The 19206-nt window shown below is 39.2% G+C and overlaps 1 protein-coding gene across 1 annotated transcript in view; it reads left to right on the top strand.

Moving 5' to 3' along the window:
* The first annotated feature begins 429 nt into the window (after positions 1-429).
* LOC133652297 (cytochrome P450 20A1) overlaps positions 430-19206 on the top strand; it is a 39383-nt gene continuing 20606 nt past the window's right edge. Inside the window, exons 1-5 of the mRNA XM_062050924.1 lie at positions 430-658; positions 6680-6729; positions 12470-12636; positions 17508-17653; positions 17741-17908. Of these exons, the coding sequence (XP_061906908.1) occupies positions 587-658; positions 6680-6729; positions 12470-12636; positions 17508-17653; positions 17741-17908 (603 nt within the window). The 5' untranslated portion in view covers positions 430-586. The remainder of the gene's footprint in view (positions 659-6679; positions 6730-12469; positions 12637-17507; positions 17654-17740; positions 17909-19206) is intronic.

The following is a 19206-nucleotide window of genomic DNA, read 5'->3' as shown; positions in this document are numbered from 1 at the left end:
CACACTATTATGTTAGATCCACTATGGACTGGACTCTCACACTATTATGTTAGATCCACTATGGACTGGACTCTCACACTATTATGTTAGATCCACTATGGACTGGACTCTCACAATATTAATAGATCCACTCCACGTCCATTGCACCAATCGCCCAATGGGGGTCCCCTCCAAGGTTTCTCTTTGTCATCCCATTGGGTTGAGTTTTTCCTTGCCCTGATGTGGGATCTGAGCCGAGGATGTCGTTGTGGCTTGTGCAGCCCTTTGAGACACTCGTGATTTTGGGTTATATAAGTCAACTTTGATTGATTGATTGATGTGTTTTTAACTTGTGGAACGATAATGTGTTATTTCCCATCTGGCAACGCCAATAAAGCCACACGGTGCACTCGCAGTACCCGGATGTTTCAGTCAACTCTGCTCACAACTCGATGCTCTCTGGGATCGACTAGTCAGCTACTATCATTACTATCATGCAGACTTTGTAATCGAACGCAGAGACTCCCATTGGTGTTGACGTGGAGTGCAAATGTTGCTGCACTCGTAGAAATTACTAGAAACGTCGAGGCGCCATCAGTGAATAATCATGCTGGATTTTGCTATTTTCGCAGTGACGCTTATTGTCTTCTTGTTTGGCGCCGTGCTTTATCTCTACCCGGTAAGTTAGCTTGTCGATTAGCTGCAAGTTTGCTAATCAGCTGTAGAGTTGGCGAAAAGGTTCCTTTTGGGGACGGTTTTACATTTACTAAGAAACATTCACTGAGGAAAAAAGTATAATATTGTTGGTAACTTGTGTTAGTTTGCTTGTGAATTTTAAAGTCATGACAAAAGATATATTTCATGCGACTAGCTTGTGTACCGCGACATAGTGTTTGGTGTGCCGTGGGAAATGAAGCAATTTCACCTAATTGGTCGGAAAAATATTTGCAAAACAATAATTATAATCTGCAAACAATTGTCCGTTGTAGAGTGTCTGTGCTGTAATACTCTTCCGTACCACTAGGTGGCAGCAGATATTAATGATGGTAGTAGGGGTGTAACGGTACACAAAAATGTCGGTTCGGTACTTACCTCGGTTGAGGTCACGGTTCGGTTCATTTTCGGTACAGTAAGAAAACAACAAAATATAAATGTTTTGGTTATATATTTGCCAATTTTGTAAACAATGGCTTTATCCTTTTAACATTGGGAACACTATAATAATTCTGCCCACGTTAATCAACATTAAACTGCCTCAAGTTGTTGCTCAGATTAAATAAAATGACACAACTTTTTTTTTACATATAAAAAGTGCAACATTAAACAGTTTCAAGTCAACTCATCATGCTTAATTTATTACAGCATTTGGGAAGCCTGTAGTTGATTTATTATGTAAATGTTATATTTTTTATTAACATGTGATAGCAGGGACCCTGCCATTCAAAACTAGGCTGCTGCATTACTAATGATTCATGTAACTATCGCTGAAAAAATAGTACAATAGCAATAGGAGAGACTATTCATTCCTGAACACCATGGAGATCATGTAGGCTTAATGATGCACTTACATTATTATATCAACTATCAGAGACAGCAACTCTTCATTTAACACAATGTCCTTTTTTGCTGCTTCAACACCGCTCAATCAACACAGAAAAAGGCAAAGTGGAATAACAGACAGACAGGGCTTTGCTGTCCGTAACACACACACACCGCAAAATGAGCTAACGTTACGCTAAAAGCGAATTAGCCTTCACCTCAAGCCAGTACTGCGAGCGAGCTGAGCTAACTTTTATATTCTAGAACGGGTCACCAACCTTTTTGAAACCAAGAGCTACTTCTTGGGTAGTGATTAATGCGAAGGGCTACCAGTTTGATACACACTTAAATAAATTGCCAGAAATAGCCGATTTGCTCAATTTACCTTTAAGTCTATGTTATTATTAATAATTAATTATATTTATCTTTGTGGAAACACTGATCATCTTAATGATTTCTCACAATAAATATATATAGAAACTAGAGATGTCCGATAATATCGGCCGGCCGATATTATCGGCCGATAAATGCTTTAAAATGTAATATCGGAAATTATCGGTATCGTTTTTTTTATTATCGGTATCGTTTTTTATTATTTTTTATTTTTTTATTTTATTTTTTATTAAATCAACATAAAAAACACAAGATACACTTACAATTAGTGCACCAACCCAAAAAACCTCCCTCCCCCATTTACACTCATTCACACAAAAGGGTTGTTTCTTTCTGTTATTAATATTCTGCTTCCTACATTATATATCAATATACATCAATACAGTCTGCAAGGGATACAGTCCGTAAGCACACATGATTGTGCGTGCTGCTGCTCCACTAATAGTACTAACCTTTAACAGTTAATTTGACTAATTTTCATTAATTACTAGTTTTTATGTAACTGATTTTATATTGTTTTACTTTCTTTTTTATTCAAGAAAATGTTTTTCATTTATTTATCTTATTTTATTTTATTAATTTAAAAAAAAAAGGACCTTATCTTCACCATACCTGGTTGTCCAAATTAGGCATAATAATGTGTTAATTCCACAACTGTATATATCAATATCGGTATCGGTTGATATCGGTGTCGGTAATTAAAGAGTTGGACAATATCGGAATATCGGATATCGGCAAAAAGCCATTATCGGACATCCCTAATAGAAACATATAAATATCAATATGCAACACTTTATTTTAGGGCTGCAACAACTAATCGATTAAAATCTATTAGTAAAATAGTTGCCGATTAATTTAGTCATCGATTTGTTGGATCTATGCTATGCGCAGTTTGTTTGTTTGTTTTTTAATAAAAAAAATTTTTTTTTTATTTTTTTTATTTTAATAAACCTTTATTTATAAACTGCAACATTTACAAACAGCTGAGAAACAATAATCAAAATAAGTATGGTGCCAGTATGCTGTTTTTTTTCAATAAAATACTGGATAGGATAGAAATGTAGTTTGTCTCTTTTATCCGATTATTAATCGATTAATCGAAGTAATAATCGACAGATTAATCGATTATCAAATTAATTGTCAGTTGCAGCCCTACTTTATTTTTATATGTTCTCTAAGTGCACATTTTTCAAATTGAACATTTTCAAATGATCACTTCCAAGACAGTCTTGTGAAATCACAATATCCCATTTTAACTAGCTAGCCACTAACATTTTTGAACAAATCATGAATTACTTTGCACCATGTTTGTACAAATAATAACTCATGTAAAATACAAAAGTCAGTCAAAGTTGTTAGAATATATAACATATTTCTAACAAAGACAAATCATTATTTCTTCTAGATTTTCCAGAACAAAATTTTTTAAAGAAATTCAAAAGACTTTAAAATAATATTTAAATTTCATTCTACTGATTTTCTAGATTTGCCAGAATAATTTTTTTGAATTTTAATCATAATAAGTTTGAAGAAATATTTCACAAATATTCTTCGTCGAAAAAACTGAAGCTAAAATGAAGAATTAAACTAAAATGTATTTATTATTCTTTACAATAAAAAAATAAATTTACTTGAACATTGATTTAAATTGTCAGGAAAGAAGAGGAAGGAATTTAAAAGGTAAAAAGGTATATGTGTTTAAAAATTCTAAAATCATTTTTAAGGTTGTATTTTTTTCTCTAAAATTGTCTTTCTGAAAGTTATAAGAAGCAAAGTAAAAAAATAAATGAATTTATTTAAACAAGTGAAGACCAATTCTTTAAAAATTTTCTTGGATTTTCAAATTCTATTTGAGTTTTGTCTCTCTTAGAATTAAAAATGTTGAGCAAAGCGAGACCAGCTTGCTAGTAAATAAATAACATTTAAAAAATAGAGGCAGCTCACTGGTAAGTGCTGCTATTTGAGCTATTTTTTGAACAGGCCAGCGGGCTACTCATCTGGTCCTTACGGGCTACCTGGTGCCCGCGGGCACCGCGTTAGTGACCCCTGTTCTAGAAGGTCAAAGGGCTCATAGTGATGTTACTAGTAGTTGACTGGGAGGTGTTTATTATCATTTGGGGAGAGTCCGCTGCCTGATGCTTACCTGCTAAACGCTGACTACATGCGCTCTGAATACGCACTGCTGATTGGCTGTTACCGCTCTGTGTGTAACCAATCAGATGGTTGTGTGGGTGGGACAATGCTGGGTGCTGTGTACAGGACTGACAGAGGCAGGTAGAAGGAAGCGGAGGCGGCTACTTAATATCTTCGTGTGGAAACTCGTTCGGTACACCTCCGACCCGAACCGAAACCCCCGTACCGAAACGGTTCAATACAAATACATGTACCGTTACACCCCTAATTTGAAGTCATATCGAACAATTGCGTCAGGTATTTGATGACAACGACTTTATATTGTCAATATAGGCTATCGAGTTTCGTTTTTAACATTTTCGGCTGGTGGTGTCTGTCATGTATTGGTTACTTAGGTCACAGGACCATAAACATGTTATAATTAGACGCAGCATTGGCTGCTGTGACGCGAGAAATCGGGCCGCCATCTTGAGGTGGTGATGAGGAGCCGGCGAGCAGCCTAAACTGACAGTTGACAGGTAGAAAACAAAGATGCTAAACTGACAGTTGACAGGTAGAAAACAAAGATGCTAAACTGTCAGTTGACAGGTAGAAAACAAAGATGCTAAACTGTCGGTTGACAGGTAGAAAACAAAGATGCTAAACTGACAGTTGACAGGTAGAAAACAAAGACGCTAAACTGACAGTTGACAGGTAGAAAACAAAGATGCTAAACTGACAGTTGACAGGTAGAAAACAAAGATGCTAAACTGTCAGTTGACAGGTAGAAAACAAAGATGCTAAACTGACAGTTGACAGGTAGAAAACAAAGATGCTAAACTGACAGTTGACAGGTAGAAAACAAAGATGCTAAAATGACAGTTGACAGGTAGAAAACAAAGATGCTAAACTAACAGTTGACAGGTAGAAAACAAAGATGCTAAACTGACAGTTGACGGGTAGAAAACAAAGATGCTAAACTGACAGTTGACAGGTAGAAAACAAAGATGCTAAACTGACAGTTGACGGGTAGAAAACAAAGATGCTAAACTGACAGTTGACGGGTAGAAAACAAAGATGCTGAACTGACAGTTGACAGGTACAAAACAAAGATGCTAAACTGTCAGTTGACAGGTAGAAAACAAAGATGCTAAACTAACAGTTCACCGGTAGAAAACAAAGATGCTAAAATGACAGTTGACAGGTAGAAAACAAAGATGCTAAACTGACAGTTGACAGGTAGAAAACAAAGATGCTAAACTGACAGTTGACAGGTAGAAAACAAAGATGCTAAACTGACAGTTGACAGGTAGAAAACAAAGATGCTAAACTGACAGTTGACAGGTAGAAAACAAAGATGCTAAACTGACAGTTGACGGGTATAAAACAAAGATGCTAAACTGACAGTTGACAGGTAGAAAACAAAGATGCTAAACTGACAGTTGACAGGTAGAAAACCAAGATGCTAAACTGACAGTTGACAGGTAGAAAACAAAGATGCTAAACTGACAGTTGACAGGTAGAAAACAAAGATGCTAAACTGACAGTTGACAGGTAGAAAACAAAGATGCTAAACTGACAGTTGACAGGTAGAAAACAAAGATGCTAAACTGACAGTTGACAGGTAGAAAACAAAGATGCTAAACTGACAGTTGACAGGTAGAAAACAAAGATGCTAAACTAACAGTTGACGGGTAGAAAGCAAAGATGCTAAACTGACAGTTGACAGGTAGAAAACAAAGATGCTAAACTGACAGTTGACAGGTGGAATACAAAGATGCTAAACTGACAGTTGACAGGTAGAAAACAAAGATGCTAAACTGACAGTTGACGGGTAGAAAACAAAGATGCTAAACTGACAGTTGACAGGTAGAAAACAAAGATGCTAAACTGACAGTTGACAGGTAGAAAACAAAGATGCTAAACTGACAGTTGACAGGTAGAAAACAAAGATGCTAAACTGACAGTTGACGGGTAGAAAACAAAGATGCTAAACTGACAGTTTACGGGTAGAAAACAAAGATGCTAAACTGACAGTTGACAGGTAGAAAACAAAGATGCTAAACTGACAGTTGACGGGTAGAAAACAAAGATGCTAAACTGACAGTTGACAGGTAGAAAACAAAGATGCTAAACTGACAGTTGACAGGTAGAAAACAAAGATGCTAAACTGACAGTTGACAGGTAGAAAACAAAGATGCTAAACTGACAGTTGACGGGTAGAAAACAAGGATGCTAAACTGACAGTTGACGGGTATAAAACAAAGATGCTAAACTGACAGTTGACAGGTAGAAAACAAAGATGCTAAACTGACAGTTGACGGGTAGAAAACAAAGATGTTAAACTGACAGTTGACAGGTAGAAAACCAAGATGCTAAACTGACAGTTGACGGGTAGAAAACAAAGATGCTAAACTGACAGTTGACAGGTAGAAAACAAAGATGCTAAACTGACAGTTGACAGGTAGAAAACAAAGATGCTAAACTGACAGTTGACAGGTAGAAAACAAAGATGCTAAACTGACAGTTGACAGGTAGAAAACAAAGATGCTAAACTGACAGTTGACAGGTAGAAAACAAAGAGAGAATAATAATTTTGCCACACCTAATGTGTGTGTGACAAATCATTGGTAACGTAACTTTTTCTTGTTTGCAGTCATCCAGAAGAGCGTCTGGCATCCCAGGTCTGAACCCGGCTGATGAGAAGTAAGGAAGTTCCATGCGTTTTGTAAGGTTGCCAGACAATAGTTACTCTATTTGTACTATTTCTACAATTAGAGTGCTATTAGCAGGCATGTTCGGGGGTAGGTCCTCAAGCCAAAAAAAATGCACTCACATCCATTGCAAAAATGATTCATAAAATTCCATCCACTTCCTACCGCTTGTCCTTCTCTGGGTCGCGGGGGTGCTGGAGCCTATCTCTTGTACTTCTCCAGACATAAGAACACACAAACATGCTTTTGACACCTGCTTGATTAAGTGGTAAAATGTTAATGAAAAGTAAAACATGTCAAAATTGAAATTACCCTTTTGTGTGAACAAAATGTATCATCCTAACCAAAATGAGAGAAACGGAACCCCGCTGATGAGAAGTAAGGAAGTTCCCTGGCATTTCAAGGCCTACTGAAAGCCACTACTAGCGACCACGCAGTCTGATAGTTTGTATATCAAAGATGAAATCTTAACCTTGCAACACATGCCAATACGGCCGGGTTAAGTTATAAAGTGACATTTTAAATTTCCCGCTAAACTTCCGGTTGAAAACGTCTTTGGATGATGACGTATGCGCGTGACGTAGCCAGTGAAACAGAAGTATCGGTACCCCATTGAAAACAATACAAAATAGCTCTGTTTTCATCTCAAAATTCCACAGTATTCTGGACATCTGTGTTGGTGAATCTTTTGCAATTTGTTTAATGAACAATGGAGACTGCAAAGAAGAAAGCTGTAGGTGGGATCTGTGTATTAGCGGCTGGCTGTAGCAACACAACAAGGAGGACTTACTTGGATAGCAGACGCGCTAGCCGACGCTAGCCGCCAACCGCACGGATGATCGGGTGAAGTCCTTCGTCACGCCGTCGATCGCTGGAACGCAGGTGAGCACGGGTGTTGATGAGCAGATGAGGGCTGGCTGGCGTAGGTGTAGAGCTAATGTTTTTATCATAGCTCTGTGAGGTCCGATTGCTAAGTTAGCTTCAATGGCGTCGTTAGCAACAGTATTGTTAAGCTTTGCCAGGCTGAGAATGATTAACCGTGTAGTTACATGTCCATGGTTTAATAGTATTGTTGATCTTCTGTCTATCCTTCCAGTCAGGGATTTATCTATTTTGTTTCTATCTGCATTTGAGCCAGATGCTATCACGTTAGCTCAGTAGCTAAAGAGCTTCGCCGATGTATTGTCGTGGAGATAAAAGTCACTGTGAATGTCCATTTCGCGTTCTCGACTCTCATTTTCAAGAGGATATAGTATCCGAGGTGGTTTAAAATACAAATCCGTGATCCACAATAGAAAAAGGAGAGAGTGTGGAATCCAATGAGCCAGCTTGTACCTAAGTTACGGTCAGAGCGAAAAAAGATACGTCCTGCACTGCATTCTTGTCCGTCACTCTAACGTTCCTCATCCACAAATCTTTCATCCTCGCTCAAATTAATGGGGTAATCGTCGCTTTCTCGGTCGGAATCTCTCTAGCTGCATTGAAAACAATAGGAAAATATGAGGAGGCGAACAACTGACTACGTCACGCTACTTCCGGTACAGGCAAGGCTTTTTTTTATCAGAGACCAAAAGTTGCAAACTTTATCGTCGTTGTTCTATACTAAATCCTTTCAGCAAAAATATGGCAATATCGCGAAATGATTAAGTATGACACATAGAATGGATCTGCTATCCCCGTTTAAATACAAAAAAATCATTTCAGTAGGCCTTTCATGTCCCTTCACTCCTCTCATGTTCCAAGTCACAGGTGTTCAACAGGGCATTGGTCGTATTATAGACTTTGTTTTTTTAATATTTCCCCTGCAATTGTTCCACAAATGTAAATGTCTTTAAATACACTGACATCGATCCAACACACCGCAGTGTAGCGTAGAAATGGCAGTCACGTGGCCATTCTACTAACCGCACCTTAAGCCTGGTTCACACCAACGGCGTTTGCCGCGCTTTAAAGCGGCGAGCAAAGCGCCGTCATTTTTGTCAATTTTTCCACGAATATCCCGATCTCCGAAGTAATGTTATTAGGGATGTCCGATAATATCGGCCTGCCGATATTATCGGCCGATAAATGCGTTAAAATGTAATATCGGAAATTATCGGTATCGTTTTTTTCATTATCTGTATCGTTTTTTTGTTGTTGTTTTTTTTAAAAAATTTTTATTAAATCAACATAAAAAACACAAGATACACTTACAATTAGTGCACCAACCCAAAAAACCTCCCTCCCCCATTTCTTTCTGTTATCAATATTCTGGTTCCTACATTATATATCAATACAGTCTGCAAGGGATACAGTCCGTAAGCACACATGATTGTGCGTGCTGCTGCTCCACTAATAGTACTAAGCTTTAACAGTTAATTTTACTCATTTTCATTAATTACTAGTTTCTATGTAACTGTTTTTATATTGTTTTACTTTCTTTTTTATTCAAGAAAATGTTTTTAATTTAGTTATCTTATTTTATTATTTTTTTTAAAAAGTACCTTATCTTCACCATACATGGTTGTCCAAATTAGGCATAATAATGTGTTAATTCCACGACTGCATATATCGGTTGATATCGGTATCGGTTGATATCGGTATCGGTAATTAAAGAGTTGGACAATATCGGAATATCGGATATCGGCAAAAAGCCATTATCGGACATCCCTAAATGTTATGCTTTGATACGCTCTGATACGAATTAGTTGCCGCTTTGGGGGGACGAATTACCGTTCCTCACGATTTGATGCCGCTTTGATCCCGCTTTAAATCACGCTTTGATACGTTTTATTACGCTTTATTGAACTTTATTATGCTTCGATGCGATCCTGACGCTTTAAATCAGGCTCTGACACAATTATCAAGCTCTGTTGTGCATTGGAATTAACGTGTCATGAACATTATGAACGTTAATTTGTAATAATGACTTTGAAATGTGATATTGTTATGTAATTATGTGCAATTTGGAAGATGCTGTGGTTATTATTTTGTGAATTTGATGAATAAATTGCGTGCGCACACATAATATAATAAAAAAGAGAAATATGATAAACAAATAAGTTAAAAAAAAAAAGTGAAAAACTCAGTATACTAAGTTTCCCCCACATTTTTTTAGATTTATCTATTCATTTGATTTCTCTTTTTTTGTTTTAATATATACAGGATAAAACACATCATGTAATAAAAAAGAGAAATATGATAAACAAATAAGTTAAAAAAAATGTGAAAAACTCAGTATACTGTTTTCCACACATTTTTTATATTCATTTATTTTTTCAATTTCTCTTTTTTTCCCCGTTATATTATGTTTATTATATTATTTATTGTGTTTTATATTCATTTATTTTTTCAATTTCTCTTTTTTTTCCATTATATTATGTTTATTATATATTATGTTTTATATTCATTTATTTTTTAAATTCCTCATTTTTTTTCCGTTATATTTTGTTTATTTATTATGTTTTATATCTTCATTTCTTTTATTTCTTTGTCATCTTAATAAATATCTATCTTTCATTTCTTATGCTAGTTGACAATAATAAAAGGCATTTCTTTTCATTTTTATATTCAATGTCACTAGTCAATATCACAGTCACTTCCTATTTGTAGTTGTAGACGGGGGTCCGCGCTTTGAACCAAGATCTGTTAAGTTTTCCTACGCTTTGAGTCAAGCTTTGCTGAGCTTTGTCAGGCTTTTTCGCGCTTTGATACGCTCTCGGCGCTTTATTCCATTCTTGACAGAGCGCAGAATTTTTTTAAACCGTTTAAAAAATTTTGGCGAACTTGCCGCATGTCCCGCTTCACTACAAGCTTTCCCACCATCCATTAGGACCCTCACGCTTTAATCAGGCTTTGTTACACTTTGACGGCGCTTTGCCTGCCGCTTTAAAGCGCCGTTGGTGTGAACCTAGCATTACAGCGTTAAAATAACAACATGAATAATTATGTCCAGTGTTAGCTACTAGCTAGCGATCATGCTCTAAGTGGCAGCTAGCTATTAGCTGCGCTATACTGTATTCTTTCAACATCTTAGTATTGTACAACAACAAGGGACCTTCAGGACCAGTTACCAGTGGAAACACATGTTTATATTAAAGCTGCAAGCAGCGTTGGTCGGGTCCGCATTTTGGCTGGTGCTAGTCCTCGGTGTCCCAATACTTTTGTCCAGTGGTAGTCCTGAGTGAGACCGACATATAGGTTTTTGTTGCATGTCTCTACGATATTCGTACTGGGAGTTAGAGGAAGTTGTGTCTGTGTTTTTTTCTTTGGTGCTGCGGCACAGTGGTTCTTTTCTTTGAAGGCTCGTAAAATCAAAACCGTAGCACTTATTACAGCGCTTTCGCCAACTTTTAATCAGAAGGGTTCAATCTCTCTCCTGTAGTAGTTTGAAGCCAAAACGACAAACGCGCTCAGAGGAGAAAATGTTTGATGTTTGGTGACCGCTTTTTAAAAATAATTTGTTTTGAATTGGGGATATCAAACTTCCTGTTGATTTTTGCTGAAGGATGTCAACCTATGAAATGTAGGTCTAAGTGAGACCTACGTAGAGGTTTTTGTTTCATGTCTCTAAAACGTTCCTACCGGAAGTTACAAGCAGTTTTGTCTGTGTTTTCCTCTCAGAAGCAGTTTTGTCTCTGTTTTATTCAAAATTGCGCTAGAGCGCAATTTTGAGTTTTGGGGTTCGGTTTTTTTTTTTAGATCGCAATTTCCACCAGGCCCGATGTGTGTGAAAAGTTTGGTGAGTTTTGAAGTCTTTTAAGAGGGTCAAATTACAGTTCAAAGAGGCAAAAATTTGTGTTTTTAGTAATTTTTTGTGTTGAAGGGGAAATTGCCAACTTCCTGTTGGTTTTTGCCCGAGGATGTGAAATTATGAATTGTAGGTCTAAGTGAGACCTACATCAATCAATCAATCAATCAATCAATCAATCAATCAATCAATCAATCAATCAATCAATGTTTATTTATATGGCCCTAAATCACAAGTGTCTCAAAGGGCTGTACAAGCCACAACGACATCCTCGGTACAGAGCCCACATACAGGTTTTTGTTTCATGTCTCTACGACCTTCCTAGTGGGAGTTACAGGCAGTTTGTTTTTGTTTTTTTCCTAGGGTGCGCTAGAGCGCAATTTTGATTTTTGGGGTTTGGTTTTTTTACTAAAGTGTTCTGTCACAGTTTTTCTATGTGTGTATAAAATTTGGTGAGTTTTGAAGCATGTTAAGGGGGGCAAAGTAGTGCGCAAAGCTGCGGAATAATAATAAACCTTACAATTTCCATAGGTTCCTTTGTACCTGTACAAAGGACTCCCTGTGGGAGTCCTTTGTACAGGTACATGCGAACCCTAACAAAGCTGCGGAAGAATAATAAACCTTACAATTTCAATAGGTTCCTTTGTACCTGCACAAAGGACTCCCTGTGGGAGTCCTTTGTACAGGTACATGCGAACCCTAACAAAGCTGCGGAATAATAATAAACCTTACAATTTCAATAGGTTCCTTTGTACCTGTACAAAGGACTCCCTGTGGGAGTCCTTTGTACAGGTACATGCGAACCCTAACAAAGCTGCGGAATAATAATGAACCTTACAATTTCAATAGGTTACTTTGTACAGGTACATGCGAACCCTAACAATATGTAAGTAAGGGGTCCCGGCTTCATCTCTTAATCCTTTTGAAGGTTTTTGCCCTGGAAAATGTTGAAGACATGTGTTCTAAATGGTGTGCCTCAGATTGTTGTTCATTGTGTGGTCAGGGATGGGAACCTGCAGGACATTGTCAACCGAGGAAGTCTGCACGAGTTCTTGGCTGCGTTACATCAGGAGTTTGGCCCTGTTGCTTCCTTCTGGTTTGGTAGGCGTCCAGTGGTAAGCCTGGGCTCCGTCAACCAGCTCAGACAACACATCAACCCCAACCACACAAGTAGGTGCACAGGTGCAACTAACGGTGGGTTCACACTTGTAGTCCGCTACTCCGGTGCAACTAACGGTGGGTTCACACTTGTAGTCCGCTACTCCGGTGCAACTAAGGGTGGGTTCACACTTGTAGTCCGGTGCAACTAAGGGTGTGTTCACACTTGTAGTCCGCTACTCCGGTGCAACTCAGGGTATGTTCACACTTGTAGTCCGCTACTCCGGCGCAACTAAGGGTGTGTTCACACTTGTAGTCCGCTACTCCGGTGCAACTAAGGGTGTGTTCACACTTGTAGTCCGCTACTCCGGTGCAACTAAGGGTGTGTTCACACTTGTAGTCCGCTACTCCGGTGCAACTAAGGGTGTGTTCACACTTGTAGTCCGCTACTCCGGTGCAACTCAGGGTGTGTTCACACTTGTAGTCCGCTACTCCGGTGCAACTAAGGGTGTGTTCACACTTGTAGTCCGCTACTCCGGTGCAACTAAGGGTGTGTTCACACTTGTAGTCCGCTACTCCGGTGCAACTAAGGGTGTGTTCACACTTGTAGTCTGCTACTCCGGCGCAACTAAGGGTGTGTTCACACTTGTAGTCCGCAACTCAGGGTGTGTTCACACTTGTAGTCCGCTACTCCGGTGCAACTCAGGGTGGGTTCACACTTGTAGTCCGCTACTCCGGTGCAACTAAGGGTGTGTTCACACTTGTAGTCCGCTACTCCGGTGCAACTCAGGGTGTGTTCACACTTGTAGTCCGCTACTCCGGTGCAACTAAGGGTGTGTTCACACTTGTAGCCCGCTACTCCGGTGCAACTAAGGGTGTGTTCACACTTGTAGTCCGCTACTCCCGTGCAACTAAGGGTGTGTTCACACTTGTAGTCCGCTACTCCGGTGCAACTCAGGGTGTGTTCACACTTGTAGTCCGCTACTCCGGTGCAACTAAGGGTGTGTTCACACTTGTAGTCCGCTACTCCGGTGCAACTAAGGGTGTGTTCACACTTGTAGTCCGCTACTCCGGTGCAACTCAGGGTGTGTTCACACTTGTAGTCCGCTACTCCGGTGTAACTAAGGGTGTGTTCACACTTGTAGTCCGCTACTCCGGTGCAACTCAGGGTGTGTTCACACTTGTAGTCCGCTACTCCGGTGCAACTAAGGGTGTGTTCACACTTGTAGTCCGCTACTCCGGTGCAACTAAGGGTGTGTTCACACTTGTAGTCCGCTACTCCGGTGCAACTAAGGGTGTGTTCACACTTGTAGTCCGCTACTCCGGTGCAACTAAGGGTGTGTTCACACTTGTAGTCCGCTACTCCGGTGCAACTAAGGGTGTGTTCACACTTGTAGTCTGCTACTCCGGCGCAACTAAGGGTGTGTTCACACTTGTAGTCCGCTACTCCGGTGCAACTCAGGGTGTGTTCACACTTGTAGTCCGCTACTCCGGTGCAACTCAGGGTGGGTTCACACTTGTAGTCCGCTACTCCGGTGCAACTAAGGGTGTGTTCACACTTGTAGTCCGCTACTCCGGTGCAACTCAGGGTGTGTTCACACTTGTAGTCCGCTACTCCGGTGCAACTAAGGGTGTGTTCACACTTGTAGCCCGCTACTCCGGTGCAACTAAGGGTGTGTTCACACTTGTAGTCCGCTACTCCCGTGCAACTAAGGGTGTGTTCACACTTGTAGTCCGCTACTCCGGTGCAGCTAAACACATTAAAATGTTGTGGCGTGCCACATCAGAGTTATGTGGCGTGCCACATTAAAACTATTGGGCGGGGCACGATTAAATGACGTGGCGGCCCACGATAAAATTATATAGATTAGAGATGTCCGATACTGGATTTTTGCCGATATTCCGATATTTTCCAACTCTTAATTACAGATTTCGATATCTACCGATGTATACAGTGATGGAGTATACTAGAATAATAAAGTACACAATAACATAGTCCTCCTTTAGTAGACTGCCTGGCATACTGTATAACAGGGAATTATAAACTGGGCTCACATCCATCTTCCGCTTGTATTCATCGTGTATCTCCTTATGAGATCAAATTGCTCGTATTAAAGGAAGACGTCTTGGTTCCTCCTCGCGTAACCAACTTTTTGCAGTTATTGCAAATTGCCAGTTTTTTTATCTGTCAGAGACACTTTAAAATAATCCCAAACCATAGACATGGTGTCGTTAGTCAGTCACCGAGCGAGCTCGCTTGTTAGCCACGGCTACAGCACCGGCAACAACACACTCTTGTTGTGGTTATGCTGCGCTCGCGGCGGTTTGATGAGGTCATCAAGCGTCGCCAGCAAGCCTCTCATGCTGCAGTCGTCAACTCCTGTGTTGTGTGTGGGAGAGGGGAGAGGGGAGGGGCTGCTGACTGGGAGACGCAACTGCTCTGTACTTACCACTCCGTACAGCGGCATTTTAAAAAGTCGTTAATTTTACTTTTTGAAACCGATAATTTCCGATATTACATTTTAAGCATTTATCAGCCGATATTATCGGACATCTCTAATATAGATATATAAAATGACGTGGCGTGCCACTTTAAATGATGGGGCGGGCCAAATGTGGCCCATGGGCCTTGAGTTTGACACCTGTGATCTAGAAGGCTCTGATTAGGCTGACAGGGTTGCTAAATTGGCACCACTGATATGATGCCTGCCGCCACCTGCTGGACGGAGTTGTAACGACGAGCTACGTTCACAGACAGTCCCATCATAATGTGTTTATGAACGATGGCAAAGAGGCAGCGCTAAATCTATTTGTGGCGGTCCAAGTGTAAAGTACATGACACTGACTTGGTGTGCACTTGAGTGCGGTTCGGTTTGCATTCACACTTCAGTGTTTCCCATAAACTGCCAAGATACCTGTGGCGGTGGGGGCGTGGCTATGGGCGTGGTCACCATGACATCATTGAGTAATTTGCATTATTTACTACAACGATATGATTTTCTCTAAAAAGGCTCAAAAAATGTATACTTACTAATTAATAATAACAGTTTTGTTTTAAACGTCCATCCATCCATTCATTTTACAATATAATTACAACACTTTATGTACATATTTATATACAGATTTGAACAATAAGTTACTCACTGAAATATATTTATTAATTGTGGTTCTTACAAAAAATATATCTTGTAAAAATATAAAATCTAAAATGTCTCTTAAAGCTCTGCCCCTTTAATTAGTGCATACTAAATAATTTAACTTTAGCCTACTACTACAACCATATTATTTACCAGCAACATAAAGTGAAACAGAGGCAGAGGTGTCCTGCCACAGTCAGTAACAAATAAACAGAAAACAGTAGTGGTGGTAGATAGACACAGAGCCTCATCAAACATCTGATCCACTGAACAAAGAGCTCCAAAAATCTTGATCCTACACTTCTCTTTTGTAAAGTAAATCTGAACAGCCGATACGGGCATCTACATCAACTATATCAGGGGTCACCAACCTTTTTGAAAGCAAGAGCTACTTCTTGGGTAGTGATTAATGTGAAGGGCTACCAGTTTGATACACACTTAAATAAATTGCCAGAAATAGCCAATTTGCTCAATTTACCTTTAACTCTATGTTATTATTAATAATTAATGATATTTACACTTAATTGAACGGTTTAAAAGAGGAGAAAACACGAAAAAAATGACAATTAAATTTTGAAACATAGTTTATCTTCAATTTCGACTCTTTAAAATTCAAAATTCAACCGAAAAAAAGAAGAGAAAAACTAGCTAATTCGAATCTTTTTGAAAAAATTTAAAAAAGAATTTATGGAACATCATTAGTAATTTTTCCTGATTAAGATTAATTTTAGAATTTTGATGACATGTTTTAAATAGGTTAAAATCCAATTTGCACTTTGTTAGAATATATAACAAATTGGACCAAGCTATATTTCTAACAAAGACAAATCATTATTTCTTCTATAATTTCCAGAACAAAAATTTTAAAAGAAATTCAAAAGACTTTGAAATAAGATTTAAATTTGATTCTACAGATTTTCTAGATTGAATTTTAATCATAATAAGTTTGAAGAAATATTTCACAAATATTCTTCGTCGAAAAAACAGAAGCTAAAATGAAGAATTAAATTAAAATGTATTTATTATTCTTTACAATAAAAACAATAAATTTACTTGAACATTGATTTAAATTGTCAGGAAAGAAGAGGAAGGAATTTAAAAGGTAAAAAGGTATATGTGTTTAAAAATCCTAAAATCAATTTTAAGGTTGTATTTTTTTCTCTAAAATTGTCTTTCTGAAAGTTATAAGAACCGAAGTAAAATAATTAATGAATTTATTTAAACAAGTGAAGACCAAGACTTTAAAATATTTTCTTGGATTTTCAAATTCTATTTGAGTTTTGTCTCTCTTAGAATTAAAAATGTCGAGCAAAGCGAGACCAGCTTGCTAGTAAATAAATACAATTTATGCTGCTATTTGAGCTATTTTTAGAACAGGCCAGCGGGCTACTCATCTGGTCCTTACGGGCTACCTGGTACCCGCGGGCACCGTGTTGGTGACCCCTGAACTATATGATTTGCCTGAGAAGCTGGACAAAAAAAATAAAAAAAATAATTATTGTTTTTTATTTTTTTATTTGTGCCGGCCTTAATTCTTTCGTGGCGGGCCGCCACAAATAAATGAATGTGTGGGAAACACTGCACTTACAGACATGATAAATATTGCTCTGTTAGCGTATGCATGAAGTCACAGTCTCGCTGCCTGTTTGGTTCTGATGGTCTGACTAGACTAAAGGAACTGGTCTAGCAGAGCAAACAGACTAGAGTTTGTTTTAATCGGACCAGAACAAGTGTGAACCCTTAATTGAGTGACCACCGATGTATGTCTTGACCTCTGTTGCCAGTTTGTCACTTTGCTCTCCACAGCCGACCCCTTTGAGACGATGCTGAAGTCACTGCTGAATTACCAGTCAGGACCAGGAGGCGGCGTCGGCGAGGCCGTGGTCCGAAAGAAACTGTATGACAGCGCCATCAACAACACTCTGAAGAACAACTTCTCCTCGGTGCTCCAGGTGTGACTTAAATCGTCTCAGGCGACACTTTTTTTATGGCTTCTTTTTCCAGGAAGGAAATATTTGCCTTCCTCTTGTGTTTGCCAGCTGGTCGAGGAGTTTGTAGGGAAGTGGGCGTCGTTCCCTGAGGCTCAGCACACGCCGCTTCGCGCACACCTGCTGGGTCTCTCCATGAAGACCGTCACCCAGCTGACCCTGGGCGAGCGCTTCAGGGATGACGCCGACGTCATACTCTTTCGCAAGAACCACGACGCGGTGAGAAAAGCACTTTTGGGACATTTGTTCTTGAAATAACCTCGGACTTGACTGCACTGCAAAAAGTCAGTGTTCAAAAACAAGAAAAATTAAAGCTGCAAGCAGCGTTGGTCGGGTCCGCATTTTGGCAGGTGCTAGTCCTAGGTGTCCCAATACTTTTGCCCAATGGTAGTCCTCAGTGAGACCTACATAGAGGTTTGTGTTTCGTGTCTCTACGATATTCTTACTGGGAGTTAGAGGAAGTTGTGTAGTGTACTACCTTCTCTGCGTTCTGTGCTCACGCTGGTGCTTTCTGCTTTTAAGCAGCCATCTTAAAACAACAGCAGCGGAGCAACTTTAGTGCTGCGGGTCTTTGAAGGCTCGTAAAATCAAAACGGTAGCACGAATCACAACGCCGTCTTCAACTTTTAATCAGAAGGGTTCAATCTCTCTCCTGTAGCAGTTTGAAGCCGAAACGACAAACGCGCTCAGAGGAGATAACGTTTGATGTTTGGTGACCGGTTGTAACAAAAATTTAGTTTTGAAGGAGGAATAGCAAACTTCCTGTTGATTTTTGCTGAAGGATGTCAATCTATGAAATGTAGGTCTAGGTGAGACCTACATAGAGGTATTTGTTTCATGTCTCTAAGACGTTCCTACCGGAAGTTACAGGCAGTTTTGTCTGAGTTTTCCTCTAAAAAGCAGTTTTGTCTCTGTTTTATTCAAAAATTGCTCTAGAGCGCAATTTTGAGTTTTGGGGTTCGGTTTTTTTTTAGATCGCAATTCCCAGCAGTCCCGATGTGTGTGAGAATTTTGGTGAGTTTTGAAGTATTTTAAGAGGGTCAAATTACAGCTCAAAGAGGCAAAAATTAGTATTTTTAGTACATTTTTGTCTTAAATGGGAAATTGCCAACTTCCTGTAGGTTTTTGCCCGAGGATGTGTCATTATGAGTTGTAGGTCTAATTGAGACCTACATACAGGTTTTTGTTTCATGTCTCTACGACCTTCCTAGCGGGAGTTACAGGCAGTTTGTTTTTGTTTTTTTCCTAGGGGGCGCTAGAGCGCAATTTTGATTTTTGGGGTTTGGTTTTTTTATTTTATGGAAATTTTCGCAGGTCCTGATGTGTGTGTCAAATTTGGTGAGTTTTGAAGCATGTTAAGTGGGTCAAATTAGCGTTTTTTTGTGGCGGCGGAATAATAATAATAAAACCTTACAAATTCAATAGGTTCCTTTGTAACCTGTACAAAGGACTCCCTGTGGGAGTCCTTTATACAGGGTTCTGGCGGACCCTAAAAATACAAAAACTAGGGGTATTTT

The sequence above is a fragment of the Entelurus aequoreus genome, linkage group LG01 (assembly GCF_033978785.1).
Source record: "Entelurus aequoreus isolate RoL-2023_Sb linkage group LG01, RoL_Eaeq_v1.1, whole genome shotgun sequence".
Taxonomy (NCBI): domain Eukaryota; kingdom Metazoa; phylum Chordata; class Actinopteri; order Syngnathiformes; family Syngnathidae; genus Entelurus; species Entelurus aequoreus.
Note: the sequence above shows the minus strand (reverse complement) of the source record. Positions and strands in the feature narration are given on the sequence as shown.